Source organism: Apium graveolens, chromosome 2 (genome assembly GCF_009905375.1).
Source record: "Apium graveolens cultivar Ventura chromosome 2, ASM990537v1, whole genome shotgun sequence".
In the NCBI taxonomy this organism is placed as follows: Eukaryota; Viridiplantae; Streptophyta; class Magnoliopsida; order Apiales; family Apiaceae; genus Apium; species Apium graveolens.
Genome location: NC_133648.1, coordinates 286,382,985 through 286,403,939, shown reverse-complemented (window position 1 = coordinate 286,403,939; position 20,955 = coordinate 286,382,985). Strand labels below are relative to the sequence as shown.

Sequence of the window (20,955 nt, the reverse complement as noted above, 5' to 3'; positions counted from 1 at the left end):
GTGACTTACAGCAAGTCCAATGCTAGATGTAAAATGGCTATAGCCATTGCTATAATTTGGCACCAAAAACTGTTTTTTGGTGCTAAATAAAAGTTGCACTCCAATGCTAGTTTCATAACTAGTTTCAAATTTCCAAAAATCTTTTAACTTCTACTTAATTTAATATTGTTTTGATACTTTAAGATTTACATGACAATAATTATTTAACTTTTCCCCTCCATTTACAGTAATAGATGATGTGGCAAGGATGCATATATGCATCCTTGATTTCTAATATAGAACCAAGGATGCATATTTGCATCACTATGACACTCATTTGAAGTTGAGTATTTCTGTATTTGGTGCTATAATATATCAATAACACCAAAAATAGTACTCCCTCAGTCCCTCCCAATCGTTATCGTTTCTGGGAGAGTGTCCGGCACGCATTTTAAGATGAATAAAAAATATAGTTCTATAACTTTTTTAAAAAAATTTCTTTTTCTGAATATAAATAAAATGTTTAAACTTTTATTCAAAAAAATAAAAAAGTTTAAAAAAGTTATAGAACTATACTTTTTATTCATCTTAAAATGTGTGGCGGACACTCTTCCAGAAACGATAACAATTGGGAGGGACGGAGGGAGTATTACATTAGACTTGGTCTTAGTGTTGGCATGTCTTACACAAGAGTTTCCTAGCTAAATAAACTTATGCATCTAAATTTAAATTAAGAAGCTTACAGAAAAATAATTCAGATCATGTTTTTTTATATTTACTAGGTGAAAAAACCGCGCTTCGCGCGGTTGTTAATAATATATTGCAATACATTTTTGGCAAATTAAAAAAAAAATTGTATGTATTAATTTATAGGTAGTGTCATATCAAAATAAAATACATATACACATTTTATATGATTAACATTATTAAAGAACACTTAACCAAAAACTTATAGTACAAGAGGGGAAGGAAAACATAATTACATTAATGCTATAAGGCTACATCGGTTTTATAGTCAGAAACATAGTACCCTTTTTTATAATTAAAAATGTGTAAATCTGTATCAATTTGGTACGGGAAAATAAATGAATAGAAGCAATTTTAGTTGACTCGCTTGCTATAATTGGAAATTGAAAGCTTGAAAAATATTTTTTCTTTAAAAATAGATAAAATGTCAAATAAAGACTTTTACACTATTGAGGCAATTACATATCAACATCCTTCATCTAAGTATATAAATAATGGTTGATCTTCCATCTTCAAATCCACTGCGGCTGTCGACGTTTATTGTTATATATAGAATTCCTGATATGAGCGTGACAATCCTGCCCCTAGCTTGGTCCTGAAACTGTACGCATGCAAAAAAATAAAACAGACTCGATTATAAACACCGGGAATAAAGATTGACAAAGAAATAAACTAATTTATTGGTTGTCCGCAACTTACTTTTAAATATAAATACTTCTATATAAGTGTAACTAATTCACGGTCTAAAGATTAAAATAAAGCTACTTTGATATGATATTATAAGGTATAGATATGAAATTATGCAAACCTGATTATATGTGAGAAACATGCCAGGCAAAAATGTGTCATCTTCTTGTTTTGCTTATATATTGGTGAGTGAAAGTATTCTGGAAAGAGTTAGGAGCTGCAGAAAACAAACCAACAACCCTTTTAAATTTCTGAATATCATTATTAGTGTGCCTGTTCATCAATTGTGAGGCTCTCCGTGAAGCAATACCAGGATTTCAGGTATTGGAAGGCAGGGAAGATTCCAAATCAAAATGTCTTCTACAATGTAAAGTCATATACCACCAAAATCAGCAAAACATGTTGGGGTTAAACCCAATAGGTAGTATGGTCTTGGTGATAGAAAATATAATTGAATTGGATAATAATTGTATGGGTAGACAATTATTATCATAATTGAGTTGGGTAATATTTATATGTGTTGACAATTATTATTATAATGGGAATGGGTAATAATTGTATGGGTAGACATTTATTATTGTAATCAGATTAGGTATGTCTTGTTGGCTAAGTTTGTGATGGCTATATATACATAGTCATGTTATTGTTTTGATGTATGCTTGAGTATTGTTTTACTTAGGTATCGCTTGAGTGAATATCGTTTGGTGAGATTGATTGTATTATTGATAATTGTTTTGATTAATAATACAAGTTGGGACGTGGGTTTTTCCGCGTCATATATTGAGTGTGTGTTTTACATTGTTTGTTTGGTTCTATACTTGTGTGTGTTCCCCCTAACAATTGGTATCAGAGCCAAGGTTCATGATGGAGAAGGTTGGGGGATATGAAATTGAATTGTTTAATGGAAGAAATAATTTTACCTTGTGGCAAAGTACGGTAAAAGATCTGTTAATTCAACGAGGGTTATATGCGACTCTCGGAGGGAAGAAGCCTACTGAAGTTGATGATACAAAGTGGGGAGATATGAAGTTACGTGCGGCATCAACGATCCAGTTGGCCCTTGCACCGGAAATCAAGTATGATGTTCTTGAAGAGGACAATCCCAAGAATTTGTGGGAGAAGTTAACGAAGACTTATCACTCAAAGTCTTTGGCCAACAAGCTGTTTCTCAAGAAAGATTTGTTTGGGCTCAAGATGGAAGAAGACGGAGATTTAAGAGATCATCTGAATCGTTTTAATGGCTTAATCAACCAGCTAAATAATTTGGATGAAAAATTAAAGGATGAGGACAAAGTTGTTCTACTACTAGTGTCTCTACCGAAGAAGTATAATACTGTGATGACTTCTTTATTGGTTGGAAAAACGAAGTTAGATTTGGATGAGACTATTGTTGTTCTTCTGGAGGCCGAAAGATTGATGAAACAAAAATCGAGTGACACATCTGATGGAAGTGCATTTATGGTACGTTCGCGTGATACGGAAAAGAAGTATGCTGAGAAACATAACCCTAATATCAGGTGTTTTTATTATGAGGAATTGGGTCATATACAATTTATGTGTCCAAAGGCAAGAGAAGACTTGAAAGAGTTGAAGAAAAATCGAGGGGGTAGTGTTTCGCTTGTAGAAGCTGATGAAGATGTTCTTTTGGTTCAAGAAGAGAAGGGATCAAAAGAAGAATGGGTGCTTGACTCGGGATGTTCTCATCATATATGTGGTAGGAGGGAGTGGTTCTCGTCCTATAAAAAGTGTGAGGGAAAGATTATAACTTTACCGAACGGTAAAACGGTAAAGGTTGCTGGCATTGGTGAGGTAACAATGAAACGTCACAACGGTCGTGTTCAGAAGTTAACTCAAGTAAGATACATACTGGAGTTAAATCGAAATCTGATTTCGTTAGGTAAATTAGTTGATTTGGGATATACTGTTATGATGAAGAACAGTATGTTGAAAGTCACTAAAGGAGATTTAGAGATACTCAAAGGTCGAAAAGATAAGAGAAATCTTTTTGTACTAGAAGGAGGGGTTATTGTTCGAGGGGAGGTATTGGGCGATCGACGTCGATGGCTTGATGGTGACCGTTAATTCGGTTGTGCATGAAATCATATTGGGTTGAAGGGGAGGATTATTGGGGTTAAACCCAATAGGTAGTATGGTCTTGGTGATAGAAAACATAATTGAATTGGGTAATAATTGTATGGGTAGACAATTATTATCATAATTGAGTTGGGTAATAATTGTATGTGTTGACAATTATCATTATAATGGGAATCGGTAATAATTGTATGGGTAGACAATTATTATTGTAATCAGATTAGGTATGTCTTGTTGGCTAAGTTTATGAAGGCTATATATACATAGTCATGTTATTGTTTTGATGTATGCTTGAGTATTGTTTGACTTAAGTATCGCTTGAGTGAATACCGTTTGGTGAGATTGATTGTATTATTGATAATTATTTTGATTAATAATACAAGTTGGGACGTGGGTTTTTCCGCGTCATATATTGAGTGTGTGTTTTGCATTGTTTATTTGGTTCTATTCTTGTGTGTGTTCCCCCTAACAAAACACACTGTAAAGCCCTCACTCACTCATATAACCAAGAACCTAATTAATGTAAACCGTCGACGAATCAGTTCTCAAAGCAGCACTTGCATGCATTTTTAAACTCGAACCTGCAAATTTTCTTTTTAAGAAATACTAATAATCTGAAAGGCCAATCACATTTGCATGCAATTTATAATAATCTTTAGATAGTTGGGGAGAAATATGAAGGGTCTCTGTCATAATTAGAAAGGCGGTACAACATTGCCAATTTTAAACCATAATATCATATTCAACTCGATAGACAATTCGGTACAGGCACCTCCAAAATCATGAAGCAGACACAATGGAAGAAAGACATATTCTCTGAGTTGTTATAATAGGCATTCAAGTTTTGCCACTATCATGATATTAAAAGCAAAGTAAGGGACATCTAAAATTATACGTGATACCGTATATTTAACAGAAAATATACCAGAAATGAGGAAAAAAAGGAGATGACTTGTAAAATGGTGGATTATCTTTTTAGTTTCATACTATCAGCAGCGTGGTTTCTTGATTTCCGACAATTGCACTTACTTATGTATTTAAAGATTGTGTATTTCTTCAACTATACCCATCCTATATGAGTGGTGGAAATAATGACCATTGAAGTGTACATAGCGTCATCTTGCTACATATCTCTACAAATTCTTAATTGTAATAGTGAAAGTCCGGATCTTAAATATTTTGTACTGGTTATAGAAAATTTTAAGTATATCATTATGAAATTTTACAAAAAACATAAAATAGAGTAAGAGTTGTAGAAACAGCCACATTACCACCCCTGGATCTTAGCTTCAGATTTGCTTTATGCGATAAACTCTAGTTTAACATAGTGGCCTATCCAAGTATAAATTAATGATGCATTTGGCTATAAGTTTAAATGGGAAGGCGTACATGCCCTTGCTGAACTTTAACAATTACCTCTACTACTTGTCCCAGTCACCCTCTACAGCAGTGCAGGTTAGTTCAATGGCCATTAGGCATCAATCACGAGGCTGCACCCTGTTTCAGAGTCTGATTAATCAATTTGAAAGCTCTATATACACAAAGACAACAAAGAATCAGCCATGCAACACCGAGTTCGTCATGTCAACAACTAATATTGGAAAAGTTAGATGGATAGTCTATATTAAATTACTATATCTATTGAAGAGGATCGCAATGCAAATTTAAAGAGCCATGATCACCCAAAAAAAATTAAAGCAAACCTTGGCAAACTCTATAATGAATCATACGTAGCCACTGACCAAGAACGCACACCACCTTAATTTAGTTACTACCCAGACACAGTTGGTGCACAAACATATCGAAAAAAAGAAGCAATCCTACAACACAAATATAAGTTACAAAACCTTAATTTCGCATTTGAAAAATAAGGATATGCGCGTTCTGGAAATAATTTACAATTTCTGAGAAGTCCTAAAAGATATACAGGGATTTGAAGATAAAAAACCTACAAATCAAATCTGAAAATTAAAACTAATACAGCTAGGCAATTATGATAACTGCACACAACTCTCGGTTGTAGTTTTTTTAAAAAAACACTTTCTTTGTAATTTTATAAAAACACTTACTTTGGAGCACCTCAATGAGGTTGAAATCACATAATAGGTAATCGACACTCCAAGCTACTAAAAATTCGTATAAAAATTCTCTATTGTGCATGTATATTAGGGTGTGTTGGCATTATACATATTTTATATACCTTTGGCGCTTGATTAATTTTACCACTCATGGTACGCTTGGATGTGCTTGCGGGTGATGGTACCCTTGGTAGCTTGGTCCTTAGTTCTGGAAGTAAATATATTCAGTATGATATGATAGATTTAAAATTTATAGATGGATATTCAAGTCCCAAAACGCACCTTAAAATACCTGATTGAGCCTCGGAAGCTCTTGGAGCTGCTCGCTTGGCCGGCGTGTGGTGCATTGGCAAAGAAGATTCAACCCTGAATTCTAAAATAGTTTCAACATCGATGAATATGCATGTTCTATGCATAAGAAGACCAAGTTAATTTGCAGGTAGGAGATGCATAGTTTCTTAAGCTTCAATTTTTTTTATTAGTTTCTAATAATGTCTGAACACATTGTTGACTGTAAAGTTTAGAACACATACATGAAACTGCCATAGTCAGCACCTTTGTGAGTGCAAACAATGTGCTCTAAGTTTTGCAGAACAGCCCATTCTTAAAAAGTAATTAAGGATTAACATGGAACGGTCTTTCCCGTGGTATCAGTTGTATCCCACCATCTCAGTACTCAGCACCAAAAAAATTAACCCGGACATAGTAGCATTTCTATTACCATCCCAACCTCGGTATCATAGTTGTACCACATATATAAGATAAAATAATGGTATCGAGTAAAAACAAACCTTAGTGAACAAAAATTTTTCTGCCAGCATGAATTCTCTCTGCCTTAAATTCAACTGAAAATTGATACATACTATAACACGATATATTGAACATGAATCAGAAATTGAGTAAAAACAAACCTGATTGGGCAAAAAATATGCGGCTGGTGAATTCTCCCTCTTCACCCGGCATAGCTTTTGTAGCTACACGAGCATACATAATTAGATATATTGACATGAGGGAAAGTTTAAACTGATTGAGTTAGGAGATGGAAAGTCAAAAGTTGGTGGCTGATTGGATCAGAGAGATGAAAAGGCCTAATATAGATAAGATTTTTAATTAAAAATTTGGCCAAAGTACAAGAGACCTTGAAAATGAGAGAAATTAGGTTAGAGGAAGGCGAGACCGGTCACGTTATCCACACGGGATTTTATTTTATATAGATATATAGATATAGATTGTTCAATTAAAGTATACTTTTTGAAATCGCTTTCCCATTATTTATTAGTTATCTTAGAAACAGAAACTTTCGAAATTTAGAATTGAAACTGCTAAAAAAAACTGCAAGTAAACAGCACAGCTCATCGGTGTTTTCAAATGAGTTGGAGAAGAGAATCCAGAATATTTATTTATGTATGGAAGCCCCCACTATACACAATACAGTATCAGTTCATTTTCATTGAAATGATTGGATCAGCTGCGGGACCAACTACTTGGGTATTACTTCATATACAAGTAGTAAAAATAGACAAACTCTTAGAATTTTGCATTTAGTGTCATATCAAGTAGTGGATAAAATTATATTTTTTTAAATTTTTTAATCCCATATTTATTTTGTAAAAAATTAGTGAAGGATTATTCAGATATTTTAATTTGGTATTTTCCAAGTTATTTTCTAAAAAATTATAATTCCCTCGTTACAATCTCATGTGAAATAAATATAAAATTGAAAATTTTTAAGAAATATATTTCAATCTGAAGGGCTATTCTCAAAACAAATATGGGAGTTGTTTGTTTCATGGTATTAAATAGGGGATAGGATTGCAATCCATATAATTATTTAAATTATCCTATGATGTGTTTGTTTTGTTGGAGTAGAGGATAGAGTTATAATATAATACTTGATGGGAGTGGGTACTATTTTATCCTCTCGTCTCGTACAAGTCATTTTTTAAAGGTTTATAATCCACTCATTAAATTTCCATGTAAAACAAACATAAGATTGGAAAATTTAATGACTATATTTCAATCTCAAATATTATCCCTCAAAACAAATATGGTAGGGGTGAGCACGGTGCGGGCGGTGCGGTTTTTTCCTCAAACTGCAAACCAAACCACGCATTCGGTTTGATCAAATTTTCAAACCGCACCCGCACCGCGTATCCTCAAAAACCGCATAAACCACACCACGAAAATGCGGTGCGGTGCGGTTCACTACGGTTTACAATTTATAGGTTCGAAAAATATAAATAAAATACAAAACTTAAATTTAAATAAAATACAAACTTAAATTTAATCAAATTTCCGACTAACATAACACAAAGTCGCCAATATTCTTCAATAATACAAATTAGAAATTACACACCGTAAAGTTTAACTTTTTTAGGAATTCAATTACAAAACAAAAATAAGTTACAAGTGATAATTATTCTAATAAAAAATTTAAGTTATGATTAAAAATAACTAGTGGACAACAGTAGTTAATTGCAGGTCTATATGTTTTATATTTTTGGTTGCTAATGCAGTAGGGTAGTCATTTTTCCAAGCCACCGATCTCCCTGTACGAGAGCGAGTAATCAAAGGGAGAAAAATATCTTAAGTCTATCATAACTCTTAAATTCTATTAAATGAGTTCACTATTTATAACATATTAAATATTGCAGTGCAGTGCGGTTTGAACCGCATTTCAGAAATTTAAAACCATTAACTGCGCGGTTTATTACAAATTCAAACCGCAATCGCACCACGAAAATTAAAAACCGCGTTTTACGATGCGGATTGATGCGGTACGGACAGTTTTTGCGGTTTTCTGCTCACCCCTAAGACATGGGATACAATTTTAAATGATTACTCCCCCAATTAATCCTTACAAACAAACATAACATAAGATTATTTTATCCATAGATCTAATTTTGATAAGATTAATTATTCTCGGATTATTAGATTAGTTAACCCCGAATTATTATTCTCGGATTATAATCTCATAAAATAAACATGGCCATACGATAAAATTTTAAAGGAGTATAATATACTTAATCCTTCAAAACAAACATAAAATAAGATTATTTAATCTATAAGATTAATTTTTGATGGGAAGTTATCCCCGAATAATTATTCCGGATTATAATTTCATTAAACAAACATGGTCCTCGTGTACTTCCACATCTAATACCTGTATTAGGAGGACTATTAACCCTTATCCCATCGGTGACTAAATCATCTAAACGGCATACTGAACTACCTATCATCAGACTTAAGACTCAAGCTTTAAGTTGCTGTTTCATTAACGCATACACAGTAAAAGCAGCTACCCTCCGCTATTCCGGTGGAAGAAGAGATATTTCTATTTCTTGGAGAGATTTCCCTTTGGTTTCCATTACATTATTCTTTACAAACAACACAGCCATCAAGCAGAAGGTACCAAACATGGTGTACAAGAGTTGCGGTCCCATTTGCTCAAGCAAACGCAAGAACAGCAAACCCACCAAGAAGTTGCAAACCTGATCACATTTATATCAGACTAATTAACCACGGCCAAATGAAGTGGTCAAAATAGAAAATTATTATTTTATACTTCTGGAAATTTCAAAATTATTATGAGAACAAGCATTAGTGACCCACCCAATGCACTGACATACAAAATGCCATAGCTTTAGCCCTAATTGTGTTGGGAAAGATTTCGGATAACAAGAGACCAGGAACGGGGCCAGCTCCCAAAGCGAATGAGAATACAAACCTGCACAAAAGTACAGACTTTAACGTTATATACAATATCCAATGCAAACCCAACTTTGACCTGGCATCCGGGCTTACTAATTCATTCAGCTGAAAGACAAAAAAGGATGAAGCAAGTTTCAGATGGCTTTCAAAGTACTACATAAACGAAACCTTAAACCTTCAAACACCTTATCAAGTTCAGAAATTAAGCCAAATAAAAGGGTCCGCTTCATCTTAATATTTTAAGACTGAACAGAAACAGTACTTACGCCAGCAAGCCTCCAACAGATAGGTACTCTGCTATTGAACTAGATGCAAATGCCCCTGCAGCCACAACTTGAATGCCTGATGATACAACCTGTGACCACATGTACAAAAAAGAAAATTAGAAACACAAACATGTTCGCGCAAGCCATCTCCTGAAAGTAAAATGTTAGATGATGCAATGATAAGATAAAATTTCCACGAGGAGTAGCTCCTTGGGAAAACAAAAGGTGTTTAATAATGCAATTGAAAATTTGTTTCTAGCCTATATTTCTAAAGGTTCTTGTGTCGGTGTATGATCGCATGCTATTTCATCTGCCAAGTCAAAAAAAATCAAAGCTTTCTACTCTACTTAAGCAGGTTTTATTTACGTAGGTGCTCGAAATTTCATATATTGTCTGCACCTAAACAATGCGTATTAGGTTTTCTAGATCAATCTATCTACTAGATAAGTACATTTATTACGAGCTCGAAATTTCATATATTGTCTGCACCTAAACAATGCGTATTAGGTTTCCTAGATCAATCTATCTACTAGATAAGTACATTTATTACGACACCAGCCTAAGGGATCAGCTCAATAAATAAGGTAATTCCCTGTACAAACATATGAAATGATATCTAATATGATTAAGCACGATATGGAGCTAACTGAGTTCCGAATAATTTCGAAAATGATCAAACATAACATTTAAAAGACCCTAAGTGAGCTTCCTTAAACAAAATGGAAAACAATACCATGCCGGAGAAACTCCACATGAGTAGACCCTTCCTTCCAACTTTGTCCATCAATGTTAATGCAATGACAGATCCTGGGGAAAAGTGAAATTATACAGTTACTATAAGTATCACAGCCTGAGAGTGTATTTGAACTGAGGCAGCCAATTATACCAAACAAACACAAAAGATGGTTAAGTATCAACACAAAAAACTGTACCAACTAAGTTTGTAATCCCCACAAAGGCATTGGCCAGGTAAGATGATACCCCCGCACTGCTAAATATGGTTGAAGAGAAATAAAATACAGCGTTTATTCCAGATAGCTGTTGTAAAGCAAAGAGGGTTGATCCAATATAAACAACTGCAAAACAAATTAGTAAACAAAAAGAAATTTGGAAACAAGAGAAAAAGATTACTGCAGAATTTATGTGTTTATAATACCTTTGAAATGACGACCATGGATCAAATCTGAGAAAGTGACATTATCAGTTTCATCTCCTCTATCTGACTTCATGAACTCTGCCATTGCAGCGTTGACGTGCAATCCACCTAAAACTTTCTCAAATTGAACCTCAGCTTCAGCAATTCTTCCTTGCTATCACATGACAATAAACCATAAGCAGTTTTCTCTTTTGCAAAAGAACACAGTATTAAGTAGATGATGAGTACAAAATCATATCAATCAAGAACAATGATTTCGTGACTGTTATACGCTCTCGCTCAATGCATGATGTTTGGATGTGCGAGTATTTGTGAGAGCGAAACCATGGCAATGTAAGGCATTGATGACTTGATAAATAAATAAAAGAGTGGCTCACCATTGATGTAGAAATATAGATATAAAGCAGGGAGAAAACTAAAGAACAACATTTCTGAGATCATGATTAGAGTGGCTATACCAGTCCTCGATATAGAGAGCAGGAAATAACAAAACTTGATACAAACAAATTTGAAATTTCTAGAAAAAGTCTATATTAACCTTACGGAGTTACATACTACAAATTTCTAGCAAAAGTTTAAATTACCCTTAAATACAATTATTCCTTAATACTCCCCCTCAAGTTAAGGAGCAAGAACAGAGTAAAGCTCTTATCTTGAAGAAATGGACTGAGCTTGCGACATCCGTGCAATAGTGATCATAGTAGCAGAGAGTCAGAGACCAAACACAAATTTGATAAAGGTGGAAGAAGACAGAAGGAAAGAGTAAAAATGGAGAAAAATCAGAAGAAATAGATTAGGAGAGAAATCAGAGGTGAGGATTTTTTTAATCACAGTAACTTGATGCAAGTTGAATTGTAAAATTAAGAGGGGGAAGATGATAGCAACTCGACAATGCAAGATAAGCTTATAATACAGAAATGTGAAATTAAGAGGGGGAAGATGATAGCAACTTGACAATGCAAGATAAGCTTATAATACAAATTTTACAAGAAGATAACCTAATTTTAGATCTCCATCGATCTATTCCTCAAAAAAAAAGATCTCCATCGATCTCTTAATTTCCTTTTTACCAGCAACATCTGTTTCCAAAGGCACTTCAAGGTCCATAACCTACCTTAAAGAATTTGGTGGAATTTTAAACAGAGAATCGGGGCACGATTTCCAGGCGCAATTTCGAGTAAACAAGGATTCATACTCTATGATTTAACTCAACAATTACGAGCCTTACAGGTTCCTAAATCAATCACTTAAAGAGTATTTTGAGGTAGGCTAATCTCGGTACAATCTCTGGATAGAATTATAGCAACCTAAGCTATTCAATTTCAGAAACTTAACGATGCAACCTAAGCTGTTCGATCAATATTTTAGCAAGTTGACTACGCAAGCTAAGCTTTAATAATTAACTTGGGTACTCGCTCACTCCAATGCAGTCTCATAACTTGCACATTTCTAGAATGACCTCCCAGCTTAAATCTTCAAAGATCAGCTCAAGTCTCATTCACTCGAAGCATTTCATAAGTAAACTCTCGGCTTGTAATTTTAAAAAGAAAGAAAAATTTAACTCGAGTATGCACTCACTCCAATACAGTTTTTTTTTTGCTGTAAATTTCTGGAGTGAGCTCTCGGCTAAAACTTTAACAAGTGGAAAAATATCAGAATTTAGTTATAAGCAGCTTGCTTATAACTTCAATATATCTTCCAAGAGTGCATGCCAACATATTTTGTTATGTACCTTAAAAGGGCCAAGTCTACTTGGTACAAAGGAGCTGCGGACATCACCTAAATCACTAGAAGCTTCTTCAGGAGTCAAACCAGCAACTATTGTAGTCCAGACAATCACTATCTTTATTAGAGCAATTGCAAACAACTTCACCAAACCTTGTATTCCCAGAATCACTATAATAGGAAATTACTGAATTCCATGGCACACTATTTCTCTCTAGCATTTTTGTGAAACACCAACAGGCATCCATAAGCACTCCATTCCACGGAAAACCAAAGATCATTATATTCTGAGATTGTACATCTAACTTGGACTTCATGACAGAATTTCCTAGATATATCCACAAATGAGCTATCAACATAGTAAACTAAGCTTAGGTAATAAGATATATTATCTCCTTCCGGAATTTTATCACACACTTGGAGGGCTCAGTAACTTTTCTAAGCTGCCTAGCATACTTCACCAAGCTCGAATTTCATGTAACGAAAACTGTAACATGCGGCAACTTAAACACTTCAAGACCATAAAACTGGGGCTAGATATATCCACAAATGAACTATCAACATAGTAAACCAAGCTTAGGTAATAAGAAATATTATCTCCTTCCGGAATTTTATCACACACTTGAAGGGCTCAGTAACTTTTCTAAGCTGTCTAGCATACTTCACCAAGCTCGAATTTCATGTAAGGAAATTTGTAACATGCGCCAACTTAAACACTTCAAGACCATAAAACTGGGGCATGATGCCAAGCTTATCAAGATTTCTGATAAACTTGAGCTTCACTGAAAATCCAATAAGCACATGCATATCTTTATCACAATTCTTATTAGCACGCAAGAAAACAAAGGATTTTCAAGTAATCTCATCGACTAAAGAATCACTAGTTAAGGAAATTTATCAAACACTGTGACTGCATAACCAACAGCACTTCCCCATGACAAACCAATGCATGAGCCGCAACTCTTTCTATTTTGAGGAAAGGCCCTGCTTGATGTTCGTAAAGAACCAAGTCAATGCTTCCGTGTTTGTGAAAGTAGTGAGCTTCAAGATGGTTTATAAGAAAACAAGATGGCTGTATAACTTTACTTTATCTACGAGTGGAGCGTTGGAATCCAGACTTTACTTATCTACGAGTGGAGCGTTGAAATCCAGGGGTAAAAAATCGAAATCTGATGCGCAGAAGAAGATTAGGAGGAATGATAATCAAAAAACAATTCATTACAATAAAGGGAACTGATGAGAGAAAAATGAGTTTAAAGAATAAAGATGAAGAATCAGGGTTTTTTAGCTCGAGGGAATATATCGAACAAATCAGGCCAGAATTGGAGGCACTAATACCATAATGACTTCATAAGTAACTAAAAATGTCACACCATTAATGTAGAAATTTAGATCCAAAGCCGGAAGAAAACTAAAGAACTACACTTCTGAGGACTTGATTAGAGTGGCTACATGTCCTCTATATAGAGGGCAAGAAATAACAAAACCTGATACAAACTAATTTCTAACAAAATTCTATACACCCTCATATTTATCGCTTATACACTTATTCCTCAACAGGCATCAAAAAGAAAGAACTGAATCAACAGCTTTATGCAGATCAATTTTCAGGACACATCTACTAGGACCTTTTTTTTGTATCCGTTTAAAAGTTGCTTTCTTGTGTTAATTTATTTATTTATTTATTTATTTTGCTAAATGCTTTCTTGTGTTATTTTATTTAGATTAACATCAGAAGTCCCGTAATTTTTTACATCTTCAACCTTTTTGTCCCTAACTTCAAGTGTCCGATTTCATTACAAAGTTGTTCTCCATGCACTATCTCTTCTAGAAGAACACTGTTCCATGATCAAGGGCTGTCAATGGATCAGGTTCGGATTTGGTCGACCTAAATTCGAATCCATATTCGTTTATTATTATCAGATTCAGATCGGACCAGATCAGGATTACAGGGCGATCCATATCCGTATCCATTAGGATAATGGATCAGACATGCAAAAAAAATAACCAAATAACGACGTCTGAAGTTTAAAATACACACTCTAATATTAGAAGTTTGAAAACAAATACAGATTCAAGTTTTTTCATAAAAACAATGATGCTGCATAGGCCAAATTGTCATAAAAGTTTAATTCATCATACTGAAGCATCTGTAGTAGAAATTGGAAAACAATACTTTTAATAGTATAATACATGTAACAATATTTTTAATTGTATAAAACATGTCTTATAATATAAATACTATAATATATATAATCCGATCGGTCATAACCGGGTCGGATCACCCCAAGTCCATACCTGATCCAGGCTTCCAATCGAATCGGATTAATTTTACCAATTCCATTTCCATTTGGCTTCACATCAGATATCCGGTCCACTAACAGCCCTAGTTCCATCGTACAGTAGCAAAAGTTATACTTAATAGCATTCATTTAACGACTAAAGCTTTCGCCACCATGTGCTTCCATTATGTGTTGCATGTTTGACTTAATAGCATCCATCATACAGTAGCAAAAGTTATACTTAATATCATCCATTTTATGATAAATAATTTCTAATCTTAGTTAGTTTTAAATATACTTATTTTTAATATGATTCTATCTATATTTAATTATTCAAAGCTATTACTGCAAATTTGGAGGTTGCAATCGGTAGGGAAAGCACAAAAAAGTAGAATGTTTGCAGAATGTATTAGCTTGAACTGATTGAATTATTTTGCAAGAACCTTGTATTTATTATAGCTCATGTGAGTACAATGCTGAAATAACAAAACTATATTTCTATTTTTGAGTTTAGATGCTGCCATATCACATATTTTTATCAATCAAGCAGTTGAAGTGCTAAAGTATTCAAATTGTTGCACTACTCAAAATTAACTTAATTTATGATTTTCGGTGATTTACAATTTGCCTATAAAAATTCACCAAATATGTAACAAAATAGAGTTATATAAGTATTAGATGTGCCCGCTCTCATGCAAGTATGACTAGTTTTAATCAAATCATTAAGATTATACATATCCAATTGCAATGTTTACTCAATATGCTTATTTCCAATAGTTTTTCTAAATATAGTTATTGCAACTGTTTCCTATACTCGTCTTTCTGCTAAATGGACAAATCGAAATATAAAGACAAAATGTGTCATTTTCAATTTAGCTGCACAACCTGGATCAATCTACAAGTTAATGCATACTAACAAATTTAACATATATTATTAAATTGCTAATCCTAATAAAAACTAAGCATTCAACACAACATTAAACTAAACACGCAAGTCCACTTCATAAAATTCAACTAAATGCAACAAACCTTGTATAGCCAATGAGGACTCTCAACAGAAAATTCCATGGAAACAGCAAGTATAGCTGCTGGAATTGTAGATATCCAGAAACATATACGCCACCTGACAAATAAAGTAGAAAATCAATTTTCAAAATCTTAATTTTTTTTATAATTATCCTAAAGACTGTAATTTTGCAGCTTCAGAGACAAGGTGACATCCATCAATTGTCCTACCAGCCACTTATATCCTTAACAGGAATCCCAATCAACAAAGCCCCCATAATTCCAGAGCATGTTGCAATTTGAATGAAGCTTCCATAAGTACCTCTCACAAATGGAGGAGAAACCTGGATTTTGTTAGTCAGGATGAGATGATCCACGACGAGGTAATTGTACTATTTGTATATCTAAAAGATATTTCTTTGACCTCTGTGATGTAGAGCGAAGCAACAGGAGGGCCAACACCCAATCCTGTACCAACCAAAAACCTTCCAAGCAGCATACCAGCCACGTTGTTGGTTGATGCACTGGAATTAACGGATCATTACCCAGAAACATTAAGAAGAAAGAAAAGTTTCCGAGCAATACAATGTAGGATAAAATCATAAAAAACATGCAAGAAACATTATAAAAGAAAGAACGGTAGCCGGAGAGACAAAAATCAGGAAGGATGAGATATTCTTTGGCTACTTAAAATAAGAGATAGTGACCTTATACTCGAGTAGTAAGAGCAAGCCCAAGAGTGCCCTAAAATGTTGTCCTAAACTAAATTTTGAGGCATCTTGAACAAATAAGTGTTCCAACAATGTCCTAGTGATGCCTTAAAACACTAGAACATTCATCATATGCCTTATTTATAAGGCACCACTTTACATGCCCTATATCAATCTTATCAATAAAAAATTTGTTCCCTCCTTTTATACACATCACTTTCTTCTCATCTTTTGCCTTCCCTCCAACTATTATTTAAATATATTGTTATTTTAATAATAAGGCACAAATATAAGGCATACTGTTGGAGTTGATGTACAAAAACATTGTCTTATATCAGTAGGACACAATATTTTCTTATATTTATAAGGCATTTGCTAGAACATTTTTGGACTTGCTCTAAGGGTTTATCCAATTCAGCTGCACATGAATCTGGTCCAGGTTGGGGGGTTCATACTTGCAGATTTTGTTTTAAACAAGAACATAAATAATTTCAATAAAAAAACAAGTACAAATCAGTTCAACGTAATAAATACAGGATGGACCATCTAAACAGACTATGTGACAATAGCCGGCCTTTTTTACTCTTCAAAAACTGCTAAACGTCAAGATGATCCCATAGGACTTGCAAGATATTCAATCTACATATAATTTAATATCCCATATTTGTAGGATCAAATCTGTATAAAGTGAGAAGCAACTTAAAAAGGAGTTGAGCAACATACTTAAATTCTCAAGCATTATACCTGATAGAAGCACCAAATATCAAAGGCAATGCACACAACTGAAAAGCCCTGCGACGCCCAAGCCCGTCAGCAATCCAACCACTGAGTAGAGATCCAACAAAAGCACCACCAAGACAGATACTGACCACCAGCCCTATATTTTGTTTAAACCATTAAATTGCTGCACTTCATAAGAAGAAGACAATAGTTCACTTGGAGTATAATATATATATATATATATATATATTTTAAAAAAAAAAAGAATGAAGATATATATGAAGTCTGACCTTCAGCTAACGTATCCCCCTTGAACCCGAGATCGGAAGAAATGCTTTCAAGAGGTTCATTAACTACTCTGTGTAGTCCAAAGCAGAAAAGAAATAGTCAACTAAGTGTTCATCACTATTAAATTCCCAAACAAATAATCTATGCGGCAAATAACAATAATGAGTAGGATCTAAGATATACTAGAAAAGATGAAAGTATAGAGAAGGATGGAAAACAAACCCAAGATGGTAGCCGAATAAGAAGGGAACAATGGATGCAAAAAGAACATGGGGAAGAGAAAGCTTCCAAGAGGGATATGTAGAATCCTGTCCCAAACCATTCTGAAAAGGAGCTAAAACGGTAGATAAAGATTTAGTGATGGTAATAAGAAATTGTATAGGGAGTTAACAGCATTTACAAAAGAATGCACTAATTTGGGGAATTTAAAAATATATCAAATTGGTTGTACCTAAAGAGTCCTCAATGTCAGGTTCATTTCCAGTATCCCTTGACAACATTCGCTTGTACATGTGCGGTTGAGGCATCATCACCGTAGAGCTCCTACCCTAATCGTATCCCAAACAAGAGTTGGTATCAAAATGGGAAAAACAGAATTTGCAGTAATTGAAATCGATATTAATTATGACAATTTGCAGTAATATTCAATAAATTTCACAGAAGGAATGTTTCTAGATGAGTGTTTGGAGTTAACACTAAAACCTCAATCAAAAAAAAACACTAAAACCCTAATATAAAATAATTCATTAACACTAAACCCTATACAGTACTTGTATTTATCTCTAACCAAATCAAAAAAAAGGCATAGTAGCAGGCAGGGCAGGCATGTATAAAACAACTAATAAAATAAAATATTAATATACAAAAAGAAAAGGAAGCCAAAGGAATTGAATACCAAGTAAAAGTGAGAAATGAAGTAATTATTTATCAAAGGCTGGCGGAGGAGGAGAGTTGCAGGTTAAAAGGGAAAGCAGAGCCTATTGTAGGGGTTGGCGACAGATGATGATGATGATGATGATGATGAGCTCCGCTCAGATGCGCCTGGATTACAACAGTCCAGGTGTCCTGTCTTTTCCCCCCAACAAATTTCTTCTTTTCTTTTCCCTTTTCCCTCTTATTTCTATTCTTATTCTTATTTATAGAATCTATCATTAATTTTACCCACCACTTTCCTTTCCGGGGTATATATAAAAATGAGTCTTTTTTAACTTAAGTGACTTCAAATTTTTTATCAACCTTCGAACCGATCCGACTCGATTCACAAGCTTATCAATTTTAGATTAATACAAATTTTAAATTAATAATTATAATTTAATAATAATTTTAAGTAAATTATAAATTACTCGTACTTGCCTCGTTAACTATATAAGTTTAAACTTAGGTTCACTTGGCTCCTGTACAAGCTCTATTCGACTCGAAGTTAAATACAGAATTCGAGTATACATGAATTAATCTCTGTGAATGGTAAAACGAAAGAAGAATTTCATTAAGACAAAATGTCAAACAAAACACACTCTAATAAACAAGTACGTGTTAATGAGTATAAGATCATGTTTGGGTCTTTCTCTACCACCTTAAACTTTTAGATGGACTAGTTACTTCAGAGTTCAGTTTAGGGAAGGACTCGGGTTCGAGTCCTTCCACCCCCATTTATTTAATTTAAATATTTCTTGTTGGTATTAATATTGGTATTGGTTGTATTTGTTGTTATCAATTGTAGCGAAAAGTATGATACGATTGAGGGGGAGTGTTAATGAGTATAAGATCCTGTTCGGGGCTTCCTCTACCACTTAAGGTTTTAGACGAACTGGTTACCTAACAAGATGTAAATAAATGGTGGCAATTAATCAAACAAAGAATTCAACAATTTCATGAGATATCTTATTTGTTTGCTTTAAAAAATTGATAGAGGTCACAGCTGTATGCTACAACTTTAGACAACGGCTCTCCAGCACATCCCCACATCTAGGTGGTTCACACTATTCCCGCTAATTGTACATGTTAGTCTCAAAATATCGTAGAAGGAGGGTTAAATACGATACCTACAATTTTTTTCGATTCATTACAAGTTTTTCGTTATATTTACGAAATCAAAATAGATACAAAATAATTCGAGGAATATATTATTTTATTAATATAAACCTTGAGGTGCTACATCTAATCAATTAAATGATTAACTACAATAAATTGGACAACACAACAATATGTTTACAAGCTTAATAATTAGAATCTTCAATGGAGTTTCGTAATAAATACAGTTGGTTGTTGAGGAAGATTACTGAATGAATTTAATTCATTCTACTTCTCTGTAGACTTTCAAAATATTGGATAAGTGGCTTGATTTTAGCCGCACAAACCAATTTATTTGTTCCTGCATCCAATGAAATAACCAAGTTATTTAGGGCATGTTTCGGGTTTCTTAAAAAATGTAACTTATAACTTAAAGTTGAAAAGTGTCATATAAGTAATATGAACATCGTAACTTATAAGTTATTTAGGCGTTTGGATAATTTTACTTATAAGTTATTATAAGTTGTTGAAGTATTTGGTAAATCATAACTTCTACATTACAATATTTTTTTAAGAAGTCAAATTTTAATATAATAATTGAATACATTAATAGAAAATTCAAAATGACAAAATTAAAACACAAATATATAGAGAAATCACGACTCAACCATTGCACTAACACTTTCTTGACAATATGTAAAATACTACTTTATATTTTTTCAACATTAAAAAAAGGGCATTTATTATGGATTAAAAACTAAGATATATAATTGATGTGTTTATTATTAAGGAACGTGAGCTCCGTGGCTCGATTTGACTGCTCTTGTGTTTCGTGACTCAATCTGCCTAACAAGATGGCTACGTACCTTGCTGATTGCCAAGGATCAAGTCAAAAAATCTGATGTGTGGGGTGAGGCGCCTTATATAGATGTTAGGAGTCCTTGAATTGGACTTGGTGTAGAAGACTTGGTAGTCAAGTCTCAGAAGTAGAATAGACTTTGGAGTCCTAAGTGGTAGGAAACCGATTCTTTATCCTTCTAGGTCCCTTGGAGGCTAATCTACAAGAATTTATGTCCTTATTGGGACTCTTCTTAATAGCTGATTTTTCCCTTATTAATTAATTATGAAATTAATTAATATTCAGGGTTTTGGGCCTTCTTTGTTCCATCAGGCCTCATCTGGTCCATCAGGTCTGATCAATGTGTTAACCTTTTTGGTCTGAATGTCATACATCTTTTTATTGGGCCTTGTAGCCCAAATCATGTGTAATTAATGCAATATTTAATTACGTAATCAGGATTTATTTATTCCCTATCATTTGCCCCCCAACTTTTGGGAAACCGTATAAGATTTCGCAAAAGTTAAGTTCACTCATTCCCTTACAGGGTATAGTTTTGTGTAAAGTGTGGAGCGACCTACACATTTACAACGATTTGCCTTGTACGCGGCTCCAGGGTTGTTTAAAAACTTTCCTACTATTTTTTTACCTTTTTCCCTCTT

The 20,955-nt window shown here is 33.8% G+C and overlaps 1 protein-coding gene across 2 annotated transcripts; it reads right to left on the bottom strand.

The window, feature by feature from the left end:
• Nucleotides 1-8,625: 8,625 nt before the first annotated feature.
• Nucleotides 8,626-18,567, bottom strand: LOC141708576 (putative plastidic glucose transporter 2). Of its 2 annotated transcripts, none has more exons than XM_074512273.1 (14): nt 18,341-18,567; nt 17,897-17,993; nt 17,668-17,779; nt 17,448-17,515; nt 17,182-17,314; nt 16,152-16,251; nt 15,959-16,071; nt 15,752-15,845; nt 10,716-10,869; nt 10,492-10,635; nt 10,293-10,366; nt 9,560-9,648; nt 9,195-9,309; nt 8,626-9,073 (listed from the first exon to the last, which is right to left on the bottom strand). In XM_074512273.1, the coding sequence occupies exons 2-14, from the start codon at nt 17,973-17,975 to the stop codon at nt 8,891-8,893; spliced, it is 1,458 nt and encodes a 485-aa protein (XP_074368374.1). In that variant the 5' UTR covers nt 17,976-17,993; nt 18,341-18,567; the 3' UTR covers nt 8,626-8,890. The 2 variants fall into 2 exon arrangements, with proteins under 2 accessions (XP_074368374.1, XP_074368375.1); XM_074512274.1 differs by having other exon boundaries at nt 17,897-17,988.
• Between the last annotated feature and the right edge of the window lie 2,388 nt (nt 18,568-20,955).